The sequence below is a fragment of the Callorhinus ursinus genome, unplaced genomic scaffold, assembly GCF_003265705.2.
Source record: "Callorhinus ursinus isolate GAN/ISIS: 27379988/994484 unplaced genomic scaffold, GSC_fseal_2.0 scaffold71, whole genome shotgun sequence".
Taxonomy (NCBI): Eukaryota; Metazoa; Chordata; class Mammalia; order Carnivora; family Otariidae; genus Callorhinus; species Callorhinus ursinus.
In genome coordinates, this window is record NW_027397133.1 from 5,850,368 (window position 1) to 5,865,095 (window position 14,728).

The 14,728-nt window shown below is 47.5% G+C and overlaps 1 protein-coding gene and 1 pseudogene across 2 annotated transcripts; both read left to right on the forward strand.

The window, feature by feature from the left end:
- The first annotated feature begins 715 nt into the window (after positions 1-715).
- On the forward strand, positions 716-2,136 carry LOC141371438 (elongation factor 1-alpha 1 pseudogene; annotated as a pseudogene).
- An 8,666-nt stretch (positions 2,137-10,802) lies between these two features.
- On the forward strand, positions 10,803-14,248 carry LYPD5 (LY6/PLAUR domain containing 5). 2 transcript variants are annotated; one of them, XM_025849542.2, is made up of 5 exons: positions 10,803-10,868; positions 11,861-11,989; positions 12,494-12,670; positions 12,886-13,032; positions 13,454-14,248. In XM_025849542.2, the coding sequence occupies exons 1-5, from the start codon at positions 10,859-10,861 to the stop codon at positions 13,711-13,713; spliced, it is 723 nt and encodes a 240-aa protein (XP_025705327.2). In that variant the 5' UTR covers positions 10,803-10,858; the 3' UTR covers positions 13,714-14,248. The 2 variants fall into 2 exon arrangements, with proteins under 2 accessions (XP_025705327.2, XP_025705328.2); XM_025849543.2 differs by lacking the exon at positions 10,803-10,868 and adding an exon at positions 11,557-11,617.
- Positions 14,249-14,728: the final 480 nt, after the last annotated feature.

Here is a 14,728-nt window from a genome sequence, read left to right on the forward strand (position 1 = left end):
ATCGACAGATGAATGGATAAAGAAGATGTGGTATGTATATACAATGGAATATTATGCAGCCATCAAAAGGAATGAGATCTTGCCATTTGCAACAACGTGGATGGAACTGGAGGGTGTTATGCTGAGTGAAATAAGTCAATCAGAGAAAGACAGGTATCATATGGCCTCACTGATATGAGGAATTCTTAATCTCAGGAAACAAACTGAGGGTTGCTGGAGTGGGGGTGGAGTGGGAGGCATGGGGTGGCTGGGTGGTAGACATTGGGGAGGCTATGTGCTATGGTGAGCGCTGTGAATTGTGCAAGACTGTTGAATCACAGATCTGTACCTCTGAAACGAATAATGCAATATATGTTAAGTAAAAAAAAAAGAAGATAACAGGAGGGGAAGAATGAAGGGGGGGAAATCGGAGGGGGAGATGAACCATGAGAGATGATGGACTCTGAGAAACAAACTGAGGGTTCTAGAGGGGTGGGGGGGTGGGGGGATGGGTTAGCCTGGTGAGGGGTATTAAAGAGGGCACATTCTGTGTGGAGCACTGGGTGTTATGCACAAACAATGAATCATGGAACACTACATCAAAAACTAATGATGTAATGTATGGTGGTTAACATAACAATAAAAAATTTAAAGAAAAAAAAATCTCCTTTTTTCCACAATGGGTTTGCCCCCAGAGCACAGGTGTCATGAAAACCACCACTAAATTTAAACCAAAATGGGAAAGGAAAAGACTCATATCAACATCGTTGTCATTGGACACCTAGATTCAGGCAAGTCTATCACTACTGGCCATCTGATCTACAAATGTGGTAAGATCAACGAAAGAACTACTGAAAATTTTGAAAAGGAGGCTGCTGGGGTGGGAAAGAGCTCCTTCAAGTATGCCTGGGTCTTGGATAAACTGAAAGCTGAACACAGATGTGAACCACTGATATCTCCCTGTGGAAATTCCAGACCAGCAAGTAACATGTGATCATCATTGACTCCCCAGGACACAGAGACTTTATCAAAAACATGATTACAGATATGTCTCAGGTTGACTGTGCATGATTACAGATATATCTCAGGCTGACTATATCTCAGCAACTGATTGTTGCTGCTGGTAATGGTGAATTTGAAGCAGGTGTCTCCAAGAATGAGCAGACCCATGAGCATGCCCTTCTGGCTTACACACTGGGTGTGAAACAACTAATAGTTGGTATTAACAAAATGGATTCTACTGAGCCACCCTACAGCCAGAAGAGATATGAGGAAATCGTTAAGGAAGTCAGCACCTATATTAAGACAATTGGCTACAACCCCAACACAGTAGCATTTGTGCCAGTTTCTGATTGGAATGGTGACAACCTGCTGGAGCCAAGTGCTAAGTGGTTCAAGGGATGGAAAGTCACCCGTGAGATGGCAATGCCAGTGGGACCACGCTGCTTGAAGCTCTGGATTGCATTCTGCCATCAGCTCATCCAACTGACAAGCCCTTGTTTTTGCCCTCCAGGATGTCTACAAAATTGGTGGTATTGGTACTATCCCTGTGGGCCGAATGGAGACTAGTGTTCTTACACATGGTGGTCACCTTTGCTCCAGCCAATGTTACAAATGAAGTCAAGTGTTTTAGAATGCACCATGAAGCTTTGAGTGAGGCTCTTTCTGGGAACAATGTGGGCTTCAATGTCAAGAAATATCTGTCAAGGATGTTCGTCGTGGCATTGTGGCTGGTGATGGCAAAAATGACCCACCAATGGAAGCAGCTGGCTTCACAGCTCAAGCGATTATCCTGAACCATCCAGGCCCATCAGTGGTGGATATGCACCTGTGCTAGATTGTCACACAGTTCACACTACTTACAAGTTTGCTGAGTTGAAGGAGACTGATCGTCATTCTGGAAAAAAACTGGAAAAGGGACCCAATTTCTTGAAATCGGCGATGCTGCCATCATTGATATGGTTCCTGGCAAGCCTACGCATGTTGAGAGCATCTCTGACTATCCTCCTCTGGGCCGTTTGCTGTTCATGACATGGGACAGACAGTTGCTGTGGGTGTCATCAAAACACTGGACAAGAAGACAGCTGGAGCTGGTAAGGTCATCAAGCTTGCCCAGAAAGCTCAGAAGGCTAAATGAATATTATCCCCAATACTTGCCACCCCCATCTTAATCAGTGGTGGAACAGTCTCAGAACTGTTTGTGTCAGTTGGCCATTTAAGTTTAATAGTAAAAGACCAATTAATGATAACTGCATTGTAAAACCTTCAGAAGGAAAGGAGAATGTTTTGTGGGCCATTTGATATTTTGTGTGTATGACAGTTTTAAGTCACTAGTTTTTTTTTAAGATTTGTGTATTTATTTTAGAGAGTGGGGAGGGACAGAAGGAGAGAAGCAGATTCCCCACTGAGCATAGAGCCCATTGAGGGACACAATCCCACAACCCTGAGATCACCACCCCAGTGGAAATAAAGAGTCGGAAGCTTAAAGGACTGAGCCATCCAGGCGCCCCTTAACTTATTAGTTTTTTAAATCAGTATTTTTTTGGAAGGAAGTTTTATTTTTTTAAGGATTTTATTTATTTGTTTTAGGGAGAGAGAGAGAGAGAGAGAGCACAAGTGGGAGGGGCAGAGGGAGAGGGAGAATCTCCTTGCTGAGGGCAGAGCCCAACCCAGAGCTCAATCTCATGACCCTGAGATCACCAGCTCATCTGAAACCAAGAGTCCTATGCTCAACCAACTAAGCCACTCAAGCACCCCTAAGATCAGTACTTTTTTTTAAAATATTTTATTTATTTGACAGAGAGAGAGAGAGCAGCCAAGGGAAAAGAGAAGTGGACTCCTTGCTGAGCAGAGAGCCCAATGCGGGACTCGATTCTGGGACTCTGGGATCATGATCTGAGCTGAAGGCAGACACTTAACTGACTGAGCCACCCAGGCGCCCCAAGATCAGTACTTTTTAATGAAAACAACTTGACCAAAACTCTGTCACAGAATTTTAAGACCCATTAAAACAAAAGTTTAATGAGAAAAAAAAAATCCCTCTTGGTATCTCTGCTTTGGCTGCATTTAATATTTCATATTGCAGTTCGTATTTTCTAATTATTTACTGTACAGACTAGAATTATTGAGTTCCAAATTTAAGTCCACACATCCTTTCACTTGGCATGAATCACTATGTAATAATTAATACTCAATTATCCTTAGTAATCCACAAAGAATGTATGTGGGTGGAAACTGAAAAATATTACTCAACAGTCTGTTAATTATATTATTATAGCAGTTGTTTATTATTGCTTTAGCAATTTCATCAGTATTAAATTATTAAAATTTAATGACTTGTCATCTACATATTATTTTAAGATGTTAAAATTCTAGGGTAAAATATTAACCCCATTTGACATCTATTAAGAAGGAAAAATAATCAGGATTGGAAAATGGAAAGCTCATTGTTTTAATAGCTAATAAAACTAATTAGATAATTGAATAAATTTTTGCAAAAAATAAGGTAGCAGGAGAAAAAAAATTCTACAGTGGTTATTTCAGCAGAATGTAGCTAAATCCAGAACCATTAATGATTGACAAAAATTTACCTTCTACCTCATATAAATCGTGAAGGAAAAATTTCAAGAAATGAGTGCAAGAGGGAAAATGAAGAATCCTTTCATTAATAAATTTTTGACAATCCATCCATCTAATTCAGATATTAGACTCCTAAATTTAAGTTCTTAAAATGCCAGTGTTTGAATATTAAACACTTAAACTCTTAAAAATTATTCACTTTAGGGGCGCCTGGGTGGCTCAGTCATTAAGCGTCTGCCTTCGGCTCAGGTCATGATCCCAGGGTCCTGGGATCGAGCCCCGCATCGGGCTCCCTGCTCAGCGGGAAGCCTGCTTCTCCCTCTCCCACTCCCCCTGCTTGTGTTCCCTCTCTCGCTGTGTCTCTCTCTGTCAAATAAATAAATAAATAAATTATTCACTTTATTTATTTAGTGCGCAGCAAAGCAAAGTTTATTGATAGTACAAAGCTCCCAAAAAGAGAGGGGATCCAAGAGGGTTGCCCAAAAATTATTCACTTTAAATAAGAAATTTTAACTTTAAAAAAAAAAGTGGGCTCCACACTCCATGTGGACCCCAAGTAAGGCTTGAACTCAGGAACTGAGATCAAGACCTGATGTAAGGGCGCCTGGGTGGCTCAGTTGGTTAAGCGACTGCCTTCGGCTCAGGTCATGATCCTGGAGTCCCGGGATCGAGTCCCGCATCGGGCTCCCTGCTCAGCGGGGAGTCTGCTTCTCCCTCTGACCCTCCCCCCTCTCATGTGCTCTCTCTATCTCATTCTCACTCTCTAAAAAAAAAAAAATAAAAATTTAAAAAAAAAAAAAAAAAAACAAGACCTGATGTAAGCTTAACCGACTGAGCCACCCAGGCACCCCAAGAAATTTTAACTTTTGAAAGACATAGCGGTAGACAGAAACATCACTTCACACAAATTCTTCCAATGGGGGAATAAATGATCATATTTGGGTAACTTTATTTCATCTCAAAGGATCCTGTAATTAATCTTTGTTTCTCTGGAGGTGGAAAAAATACACTTGAAAGAAAGAATGCATACGAACGCCTGGGTGGCTCAGTCGTTTGAGCACCAGCTTTTGGCTGAGGTCATGGAACCTACTTAAAAAAAAAAAAAACAACTAAACTAAAAAAAGAGAATGTGTAGAGAGGGTAGTGGGTGCCTACACTTAATTTGGCAATCCTCAGGTAACCCCTTCCCCCAATTTAGGTAAGAACAGGGACATACTCATATCAGGACCAAGGTGGCCCCAAAAACAGGGCCTAGAGTTTCAGTTTTGCATGATGAAAAAGTCCAGGAGATGGGTTGCACAACTATGTGAATACTGTACTTCACACTGCTGAACTGTAAAAAAATAAAAATAAATAAATAAGATCGGATTCAAAAATAATATATATATATATATATATATATTGATGCTGCAGGCAGCGTCTGTGTAAAGTAACAAAAGAAAATATTGGCACACGATGTACCTGATTCTGTTTTTGACTAGGGCTCCAGAGCAAAACTCCACAATTCTGACAACTTATGGAAAAACACTTATGCAGAAATAAAGATTGGTCTTAGGGGCACCTGGGTGGCTCAGCTGGTTGGCTTCTGACTCTTGGTTTTGGCTCAGGTCATGATCTCAGGGTCATGAGATTGGGCCCCACTTCCAGCTCCTTTTGGGCTCTGTGCTCAGGGGGAGGCTGCTTGAGATTCTTTCCCACTGTGTACCCCCAACCCCCTGCTCGTGCATGATGTTCCCTCTCTCTCTCTGTCTGTGTGTGTGTGTCTCTCTCTCCCTCTCTCGCATTCTCAAGTACATAAATAAATCTTTAAAAAAAAAAGATTGGTCACATGTTGTGTTACATTATTGAGGGGATGGCATTTAAATAATCATTACAATCATAGCATGTTTGATTAATGGAATCATTTTGAATAAGGAATACTAAGTATTTCTCAATTATTTTGGCTACAAAGCCTGCTTGTAGTTAATGAATCAGTTAATTATTTCTAGAAGGGCAGATTTCAGGACTGTACTTATTCCTATATGTAAACATGTTGGGGAATTTTGTCCACTTTGGGGAAAAGATGATGGCGCATTTATTAAACTCCTTACACAAACCAAATCTGGGGGAAAAATCATTTGAGGGGCCAGGTATTTGCATATGTGCATGAAAATGGAAAGGTGCATGGAAGCTTATGGAAAACAATAGAAGATCCTTGAAAACATTCTAAGGCATGCAACAGAACCTGCAGATACTCAAACAGCAGGTAGTTGAAGACATTCAGACAGATGCTCTAGTAGGCAGTTAGTTAGGGCTAGGGCAGAGACTCGAGGTACCACGTCCAGACTTTCCTCTTTCTTTCTCCTTGGAGGAACAAATCCAACTGGACAATGAATAAATCAAAAATTTCTTCTATACTACTAAATTTTTTTAAAGATTTTATTTTTTTTTTAAGATTTTATTTACTTATTTTCCAGAGAGAGAGAGCACAAGCAGGGGGAGGGGCAGGCAAAGGGAGAAGCAGATTCCCCACTGAGCAAGGAGCCCGATTAGGGACTCGAACCCAGGACCCTGGGATCATGACCTGAGCTGAAGGCAGATGCTTAACCGACTGAGCCACCCAGGCGTCCCAAAAGATTTTATTTTTAAAGTAATCTCTACATGCAACCTGGGGCTCAAACTTAAAACCCTGAGATCAAGAGTTGCATGCTCTACCAACTGAGCCAGGCAGGCACCCCTATACTGCTGAATTTTTAAATATCATTCAAGCACTCTACAACTACTTTTCAACTTCTAATTAATGTGAAATATACTGAAAATATTTATTTTTTTATTTAAATTTTGTTAGTTAACATACAGTGCAATATTGGTTTCTGAAGTCAGTGATTAATCACTACATACAACACCCAGTGCTCATCACAAGTGCCCTTTTTAATACCTGTCACCCATCCAGCCCATCCCCACTCACCTGCCCTCCATCAACCCTCAGTTTGTTCTGTATCTTTAAGAGTCTCTTATGGTTTGTTTGCCTCTCTCCTTTTTCTTTCCCCCCTCCCCCTATGTTCATCTGTTTTCTTTCTTAAATTCCACATATGAGTGAGATCATATGGTATTTGTCTTTCTCTGACTGACTTATTTCACTTAGCATAATACCCACTAGCTTCATCCATGTTGTTGCAAATGGCAAGATTTCATTCTTTTTGATGGCTGAGTAATATTCCTGTGTGTGTGTGTGTGTGTGTGTGTGTGTGTGTGTGTATACCACCTCTTTTTTTGTTAATTTTTTATTGTTATGTTTATACCACCTCTTCTTTACTTATTCATCTGTTGTTGGACACTTGGGACCTTTCCATAGTTTGGCCATTGTTGATAATGCTGCTATAAACATCAGGGTGCGTGTATCCCTTCGAATATGTATTTTTGTATCCTTTGGGTAAATACCTAATAGTGCAATTGTTGGATCGTAGGGTAGTTCTATGAAAACACATTTATTGAAAATAAATTTGAAACTGTTCAGTATGCAAAGAGAAAACTGATTTGGTGGCCTCATAGCATTAAGAATTCAATTTGAGGTAGCAAGCGACACCCTTTTAGAAACTGCTCATGACATTCATAAAGATTTGCAACTTAGAACATAAACCAAAGATGCACTTTGAAAATCATCTACTCCTAAATGGTGTTTTAAGTGAAATTAATATTTTGAGCAGAATAATGCGGGAATCCAATTCGATGCCCTTACAAGCACCAAAGGAAGAAAGGATAACAGAAGATCAGTGATATGTTAAAAATTTTTGAGTCTTGGTGGCAAGCATGCTATTATTCTCTGTAGGTTGGTGTGTGATTTCTAACAGTAAAAAGTTTTAAAAATAGCACCTTAATGTCTACCACCAAACATCCTCAATTTCCCCCCAATCTCTTAAATAAACTTTTGGTTACTCAAGTTTAATTACTGAAAAAAAAAAAAAGAATCCCTGGGTTCACTTGGAGCTCAGAGTTCATGTTGTATATATTGCCCCCTGTGGATATAAGAGCCCTGCCCAAATCCCTAGATCTAGATCGCCAGGTCTCCACTTGATTACCTCCTGCAATGGAGAGCTTCCCACCTATTATCTCACAGTCTCCAAAGGTACCTTAAGGTGACCAGAATCAAAATCACATACACACAGCCACACACTCACACAGTCACTTAAACATACTCTCTCATACACACACAAATACACACTAAACCGGCTGGTCTGACGATTCTTCAAGCCTAAGTCTCTGACACTGTGAACCACTGTAAACACCTCCAAAGCCTTTACCTTCCACAGGGGCTTCAGAAAACCCAGCTTCTTTCTTTGGCCAGTCTCTGCTCTCCAGGGGCCCTTCGTTCCACCCTGCTCCTGTGTGGCCAGCACCCAACAGAAAGTCTGGGGCAGGAACAGGAGCAGCAGGAAGAATAATTTGGATGCAAAACAGGTTTGGGGAAGTGATGCCTGATGGGAGGGGCAGTGATTTGGAAAGAGGGGAACCATGCCTATGAGAGTTCAGAATCTGGTGAGTGTCCACAGTGCCTGGGTGTCTGCTGTCACAGAAAAATTTCACCAAAGTTAAACAGGCACAGGAGACTTTATTCAAGACTATGGCAGGGGCGCCTGGGTGGCTCAGTCGGTTAAGCAACCGACTCTTGATCTTGGCTCAGGTCTTGATCTCACACTGGGTGTGGAGCTACTTAAAACAAAACAAAACAAAACAAAACAAAACAAAACAAAAAACCTATGACAATAGTGGAGAGACTCCACCAAAACAAAACAAAAACAAAACAAAACCCTGAATGGGCTAGTGGAACAGAGGCTGGTCCATGGGCTGTGTCCAGCACACTGAGCTATTTCTGAGTTTGAGAGTGTTTTTCTCTGTGATAAGGCCATCTGTATTTGTTAATTGTCCCTTATTCAAGTTCAGCTCCTACCCTCCCACAGAGCCGGGGGGGGGGGGGGGGGGGGGGGGGGGGGGGGGATGCTATCTTCTTCAATGATGACTTTTCAAAGGGATGGCTTGCAGGTCCCTGAGAAAGACATTCCAGGGTTGCAAAACTACTAAGAGGCTGGGAGATTTACCTACATTTCAAAGAGACAGAGAAAGGATATGCAATGCCAAGTTTTCTAAAACAAATGCCCTAAGGAAAGGGAGGTCAGGGGGCTGTAGTCAGGAAGAAAGCTGTGTAAAATTTAATCAAGCTCGGGGGGGGGGGGGGGGACCATTAAGGCCATCCTGGTCACTGCCATTATGTCAACTCTGTCCCATCCATCTGTGGGTCTATGACCCTAGGTCTCTGCACATGCCTGGTGCCCACCCTGCACCGCAGTGAGGGCTGTGATTGCAGGGGACAGCTCCACCAAGGGGCAGAAGTGAGGCAGGTCAGGAGGTGCTGACTTGGGGTCTCTGTCCCAGCTCCAGCTGCCTGCAGGGGCATCTGTCTGCATGTCCCCACTGCCCTGTGTCTGAGTGTCCACATGGATCTGTGTCCTTGGGGGATTCTGTGTCCCTCTGCTTGTCTGCCTGTGGCTCTGTCTCCTCCAATTTTTTTTATTCATTCATTTACTAATCTAATAAACATTTATTAAAGGCGTGTCCTGTTCATCAGGGTGTCCCCCTTCATGTTTGGGTTTGTCTGGGTGTCTACATTTACATCTGTCCACACTGCGAGTGACTGTCTTTCTGCATCCCATGTGTAACTGCCTCTCCGTCTGCCTGTCTGTCTGTCTCTGCTTCTCTGTACATTCATTGGTTCATTCATTCATACAACATTGCAAACACCCCTGAGGCCTCTGAGGAGTTGTCAGCCTGATACGGGAGACAGACAGCAGTCCAACCCAGAGTGACCATGGCTGGGAGACAGGGAGGTGCCGGAGGCTGAGAGTGGGTGGATGAGTGGGGGAGATCGGGATCAGAAGAGGCTTCTAGGAGGAGGTGATGTTTGTGTGTCTGGGTCTGGAGACATGTCCCCAGCATTGGAGGGTGTGTGCGTGTGCGTGTGCGTGTGCGTGTGTATTTATGCATAATGTGTGTTCCAGTGGAGAAAGAGAAGAGAAACCAAGAGAGCCTGCAAATAACAAATCCCCCAAATTAAGGATTATAGGCCTCTAGCCAGAAATCCAGACCCCAATCCCTCTCCCTCCTCAGCACCAAGGACTCATCATGGCCCCATCATGATTACCTAGGAGGAAACCAGGAAGAGCGGGGGTGGAGGAATCCAGAGCAGGCTGGAGAGCCGGGATGTCTGGGGCTCAGCAGGGAGAACCAGCCAGACAGAAATCAGATCAGGAGGAGCTGTCCTCCGTGTCTCAGCTCAGCTCCACAAACTGGCAATGGGAGTCCCCAGAACCATCCTGCTCTGCCTCTTTGGGGCTGTGTTCTGCCTGACAGGTACCCAGACTTCTGAGCCCAGTGTTAAGAAATGGGGAGGGGCTTGGAATCCTGGGTCTGAGGGAGGAAGGTTGAGGGGGCCTGGACTCCTGGGTCTGAGGGAGGAGGGGGCTGGGGGCCTGGACTCCTGTGTCTGAGGGAAGAGGCGGCTGGGAGTTTGGACTCCTGGGTCTGAGGGAGGAGGTGGCTGGAGGCCTGGACTCCTGTGTCTGAGGGAGGAGGGGGCTGGGGGCCTGCACTCCTGGGTCTGAGGGAAGAGGCGGCTGGGAGTTTGGACTCCTGGGTCTGAGGCAGGAGGGGCTGGGGGCCTGGACTCCTGGGTCTGAGGGAGGAGGGGGCTGGGGGCCTGGACTCCTGGGTCTTGGTGGAGGAGCCGACTGGAGACTGTGTCCTTCTCTGTTCTCCCATCAGTCATCTTCTCTGAAGTCTCTATCCGCCGCCCCCACTGCAGCTTCTCATCCTCCTTGCCCATGCCCCTGTGCAAGGGTACTTCTGGGGAACCCTGGGGGTCTTTCCAGAACTGGCAGAGAACTTCGGCCTCACCCTCAGGCAACCCCTTCCCCCAGTTTGGGAAAAGACAGAGACATATCAGGACCGAAGTGGCTCCAAAGATGGGAGCAGAGCGGGGAGAGGAAGCTAAGCATGAGCCCGGCCCACTGTGTGTGTGCTCATCCACGGAAGAGAGTTCGATTTCTGTGTGTGTCCATGTAGGCATGCCCGGTGGGTCTCTGTGCATGTGTTTCTCTCTACCAGATTTCACACGTGAACAAGTGTTTGAACAAATGCTTCGGGGTCTGTTTTTCTCTGAGTTTCACTTTCTTTGTAGAAGAGATGTGTGTATAATTTTGCATATCTGTGCCTCTCTTTGTGTGCGTGCATCCCTGTGATTGGCAGGCCTATATTTATCTCTGTGCACATGCATTCAGGTACTGAAGTGTGTCTATCTCTCTGTGTATCTGTGCCCCATGTCTCTCTGTGTCTTGGATCTGTCTATGGTTTAAAATTCTATGGTTTTGTGGGTCTTTTTTTGTATCTCTAACTTTGCATAATTGTGGTCTTTCATTTTATTTGTGTGTCTATGATTCTTGAGGCCATATTTGTCTCTCTCTGGGTATGACTTCCTGTGTCCCTGGGTCTCTCTGTGTGTTGTTTTTGTTTCTGTATCCACACATTTTTCTGTCTGTTGGTATGATCTTGCACGTGTCTTGGTTGGAAGAGTTTCCACTGGAGGGTCTGGGTGGTACTTATTTTATATTTGAATATAGAACTCTGCATGGATGCTCAGGATATTTTGTACCTGTGTGTGAGATTTGCATGAGCCTGTGTCAATTTTATTATTTTGTGTTTATGTCAGTATTTCAAGTGTTTTGTGCGTGTGTCACCGGGGCTGGCTGTGTGTGTACATTTGTAGTACAAGACTGCACATCCCACTACCTGTGCTGGAGTCTGCTTTCTACCCATGGCCTTTTAGTGCTCCTGGACATCCTGAGTTTAGTTGGAAGAGAGACAGGCAGAGCAGGAATGAATCACTTCCTCCTTTATTTAATCTTAGAGGGCTTCCTGGAAGAGGGTATAGATCCTGAATAGCTGGGGGAGAGAAAATGCAGGTGCACAGAGGCCATTACTCTGCCAGGAGGTAGACACTGCCATGACCAACCACAGCAGTGGTTTCAAGGTACAGTGGTATGGGCTGCACACTGCATCGGGGCCCGCCTAGCCTGACATGAAGGCCTGAATCCTAGTGTGCCTAGTTCTGTCTAGGCAGCAAGGCCTGGCTCCCCTCGGAGCAGAGCAGCCTGGCTGGTGAGACTGTCATTTGCTAGGGGGAGCTCCGGGGGAGTTCCTGGAACAGGCTTATCCCCCCCCACACACACACACACAGCTCTGCTCACCCCATCCACCCCGCTTCTCTCCTCAGCGTCCCAGGCCCGACAATGCTACAACTTTCAACACATCTACTTCGGGCCCTTTGACCTCAGCGGCATGAAATTCCACAATGTCTCCTGTCCCCATGGATGCTCTGAGGCTGTCTTGTCCCTGGACACTGGTGAGGGACTGAAAGTGGCAGGAAAAGGAAAAGGCTGTGCAGAAGACAAAGGGGTGGGGGCAGCGACGGGGATGAGAGATTAGGGAGGGAGGGGGCAGAGGGGAAGAGCCAAGGGGGGGGGGGGGGTTGGGGAAAAGAGAAGGGCAGAGCTAAGGACAGACAGCGGAGGTAGAGGACGGGAAGAGGAAGGGGGGAGGGAGAAAGACCGGGGAGGATGAGGGGCGTGAGGTAGGGCAGGAGACCGTGGGAGCCTGGGGGGGGGAGGGGTGGGGAGCGATCGGTGAGGGGAGGAGGAGTCGGGGGAGTAGGGCAAGCGGAGTTTGCAGGGAGAACGGGAGGAAAGAGAATTCGGGAAGCAGGGAGAGGCGAGGTGAGTGCCCGAGAAGAGCGAAGGAGGAGGGAGAGATTGGAGACCAGAGAGGCCGAGCGGGGCGGTAAGAAGGAAAGGAGGAAGGAGGCTGGGACGAGGCAACGCACCAGGTCCCGGGCCCCTCCCGCCCCCAGGCTACCGCGCCTCAGTGACCGTGGTACAGAAAGGCTGCTGGACAGGCCCGCCTACCGGCCGAATGCTGTCCGACGACCACGCGCTGCCGCCAGACTACTCGGTGGTGCGCGGCTGCGCGACCGACTTGTGCAACGCCGACCTCATGACCCACGACTCCATCCCCAATTTGAGCCCGGGTGAGCGCGAGGGCGGGGCTGGCCGGGGTGGACTGGGAGGGGGCCCCCCGCCCGGGCAGGGAAGGGGCGTGGCCTCCACTGGGCGCCTCCTCCGTCGTGCTAGGATTCAGACCTTCACGTCAGTGAGGCCCGGTGGGCGCCTCGATGCAGTGCGCAGCCCACACGACCGTACCTCGCAACCATTACCTGAGTGTGCGTCTACGCTCTCTTGCCAGCGCCCAACCCGCCGACGCTCAGCGGCTTGCAGTGCTACGCCTGCTTGGGGATCCACCCGGAGGACTGCTCCCCGGAGAAGTCTCGACAGGTCCACTGTCACCAGGACCAAAGTGTCTGCTTCCAGGGCAATGGCCAAATGACCGTCGGTGAGGGGCTGGGAACGGGGCAGAGCCTGGGCAAAGGGTGTGAAGGCAGGGCAGGCCTGAGGGTAGAGGCACCGGACAGGCCTGACGGGGAGACACGGCTCTGGTCTGAAGGAGGAGGCGTGGCTGGGAGGGAAGAGTCATGGCTGTCCTTTGAGGGAGAAGCATGCCCCTGGTCTGAGGAGAGAGGCATGGCTCTGTTCTGAGACAGGAGGCAGAGCCCTAGTCTGGAAGGAAAAGGCATGGCCTGGTCTGAAGGAGAAAGCCATGTCCCTGCTCTGAGGGAGGAGGGCAGGGCTCTAGTCTGAGGAGAGAGACCGGAAGTAAGGTCTGAGGACCCAGTCGTGGCCCGGGCCTCTGAGGTGGAGGTTCAGGTGCAGCTGCCTCCCTCAGTTCTGACCCCCTCCTCACTGCCCCCCCCCAGGCAATTTCTCAGTCCCCGTGTACATCAGAACCTGCCATCGGCCCTCCTGCACCATCAAGGGCACCTCCAGCCCCTGGACAAACATCGACCTGCAGGGCTCCTGCTGTGAGGGGCACCTCTGCAATAGGGACTCCGTGACCCAGCCCTTCACCGCTGCCTCGGGCACCGCCCCTTCCCAGGCGCCCTTCCTCATGGCCCCGCTCCTCATGGTCCCCCTGCTGGTGGGCACTCTGGGAGGACCCCTTGTGCCCCTCTCTTAGACAGCCCCTCCAGCCTTTTTATGAGCAGGATGCTGGGGGCAGGCACGCACCCGCTTCTAGAAACTTCAGCCTCTGTAATGTGGCTCACTGGGAAATGATGTCACACAAGAGTTGCACTCCTGTCTCTCTCTGCCACCACCCCCCACCCCCGCCACTTCCCTACCCCTGCCTTGCCCATACCTGATCAGCAGGCCTGGGAGAAATTGGGAAAGGTCCCCATCATCCCAGGGTGGGGAGACACAGCCACATCCTGGCCCACATGAAGAGCAATCCTGACACCAGGGAGGCCCCGGCACCCCGCAACCCACTTTCCTCCCTCTAGAGCCAGCATAGAGCTACAAGAATGTCTTTATTTGTATCGTCATGAGAGTTTCGAGAGGCAGCATATCCTAGGAGCTAGGAGCACAAACTCTGGAGCCAGCCTGCACGGGTTCAAATCCCAGCTCTACCATCTAGCCTGTGGCTAGTTACTCAACCTCTCTGCACCTGTTTCCTCACCTATAAGGCAGAGGTGAAAATAAAACCTACACTAATGACAAGCTCTACTTCGCAGCGGTTGTGTTCAGAATTTAATGAGAGGAACATGGACTACCTGGGACGCAACAGCCACCCAGCGTGAGTTGGGCTATTATCCCAATGCCTGTGAGCAAATGAGAGGTGAGGGCACGTGCTTGTGCCCATGTATCTAGTGAATGGGGAGCCGGGAGGGTGACTCCCAGCCCCATCAACCGCTAGGCAATTCTACGTCCCAAACACACAGGTGTTGATGAATTTGACAGAAAGGCACTTGAGGCAAAGCTGAACCGGGAAAAATTCTCCAACCTGTGGAGATTGAGGGAGACATCCTGGAAGAAGTGAATCTTATGCCAGCTCCTAAAGGATAAAGAGGTCTTAGCAAAGAGAAGCAGGAGGAAGGGCATTCCAGGTGGAGGAGACAGCCTGGACACAGATGCAGAGGTAGGGAGGGACACAGGGCAGGCAGAGGTGTATACAGAAATATGGAATGTCCTCCTGT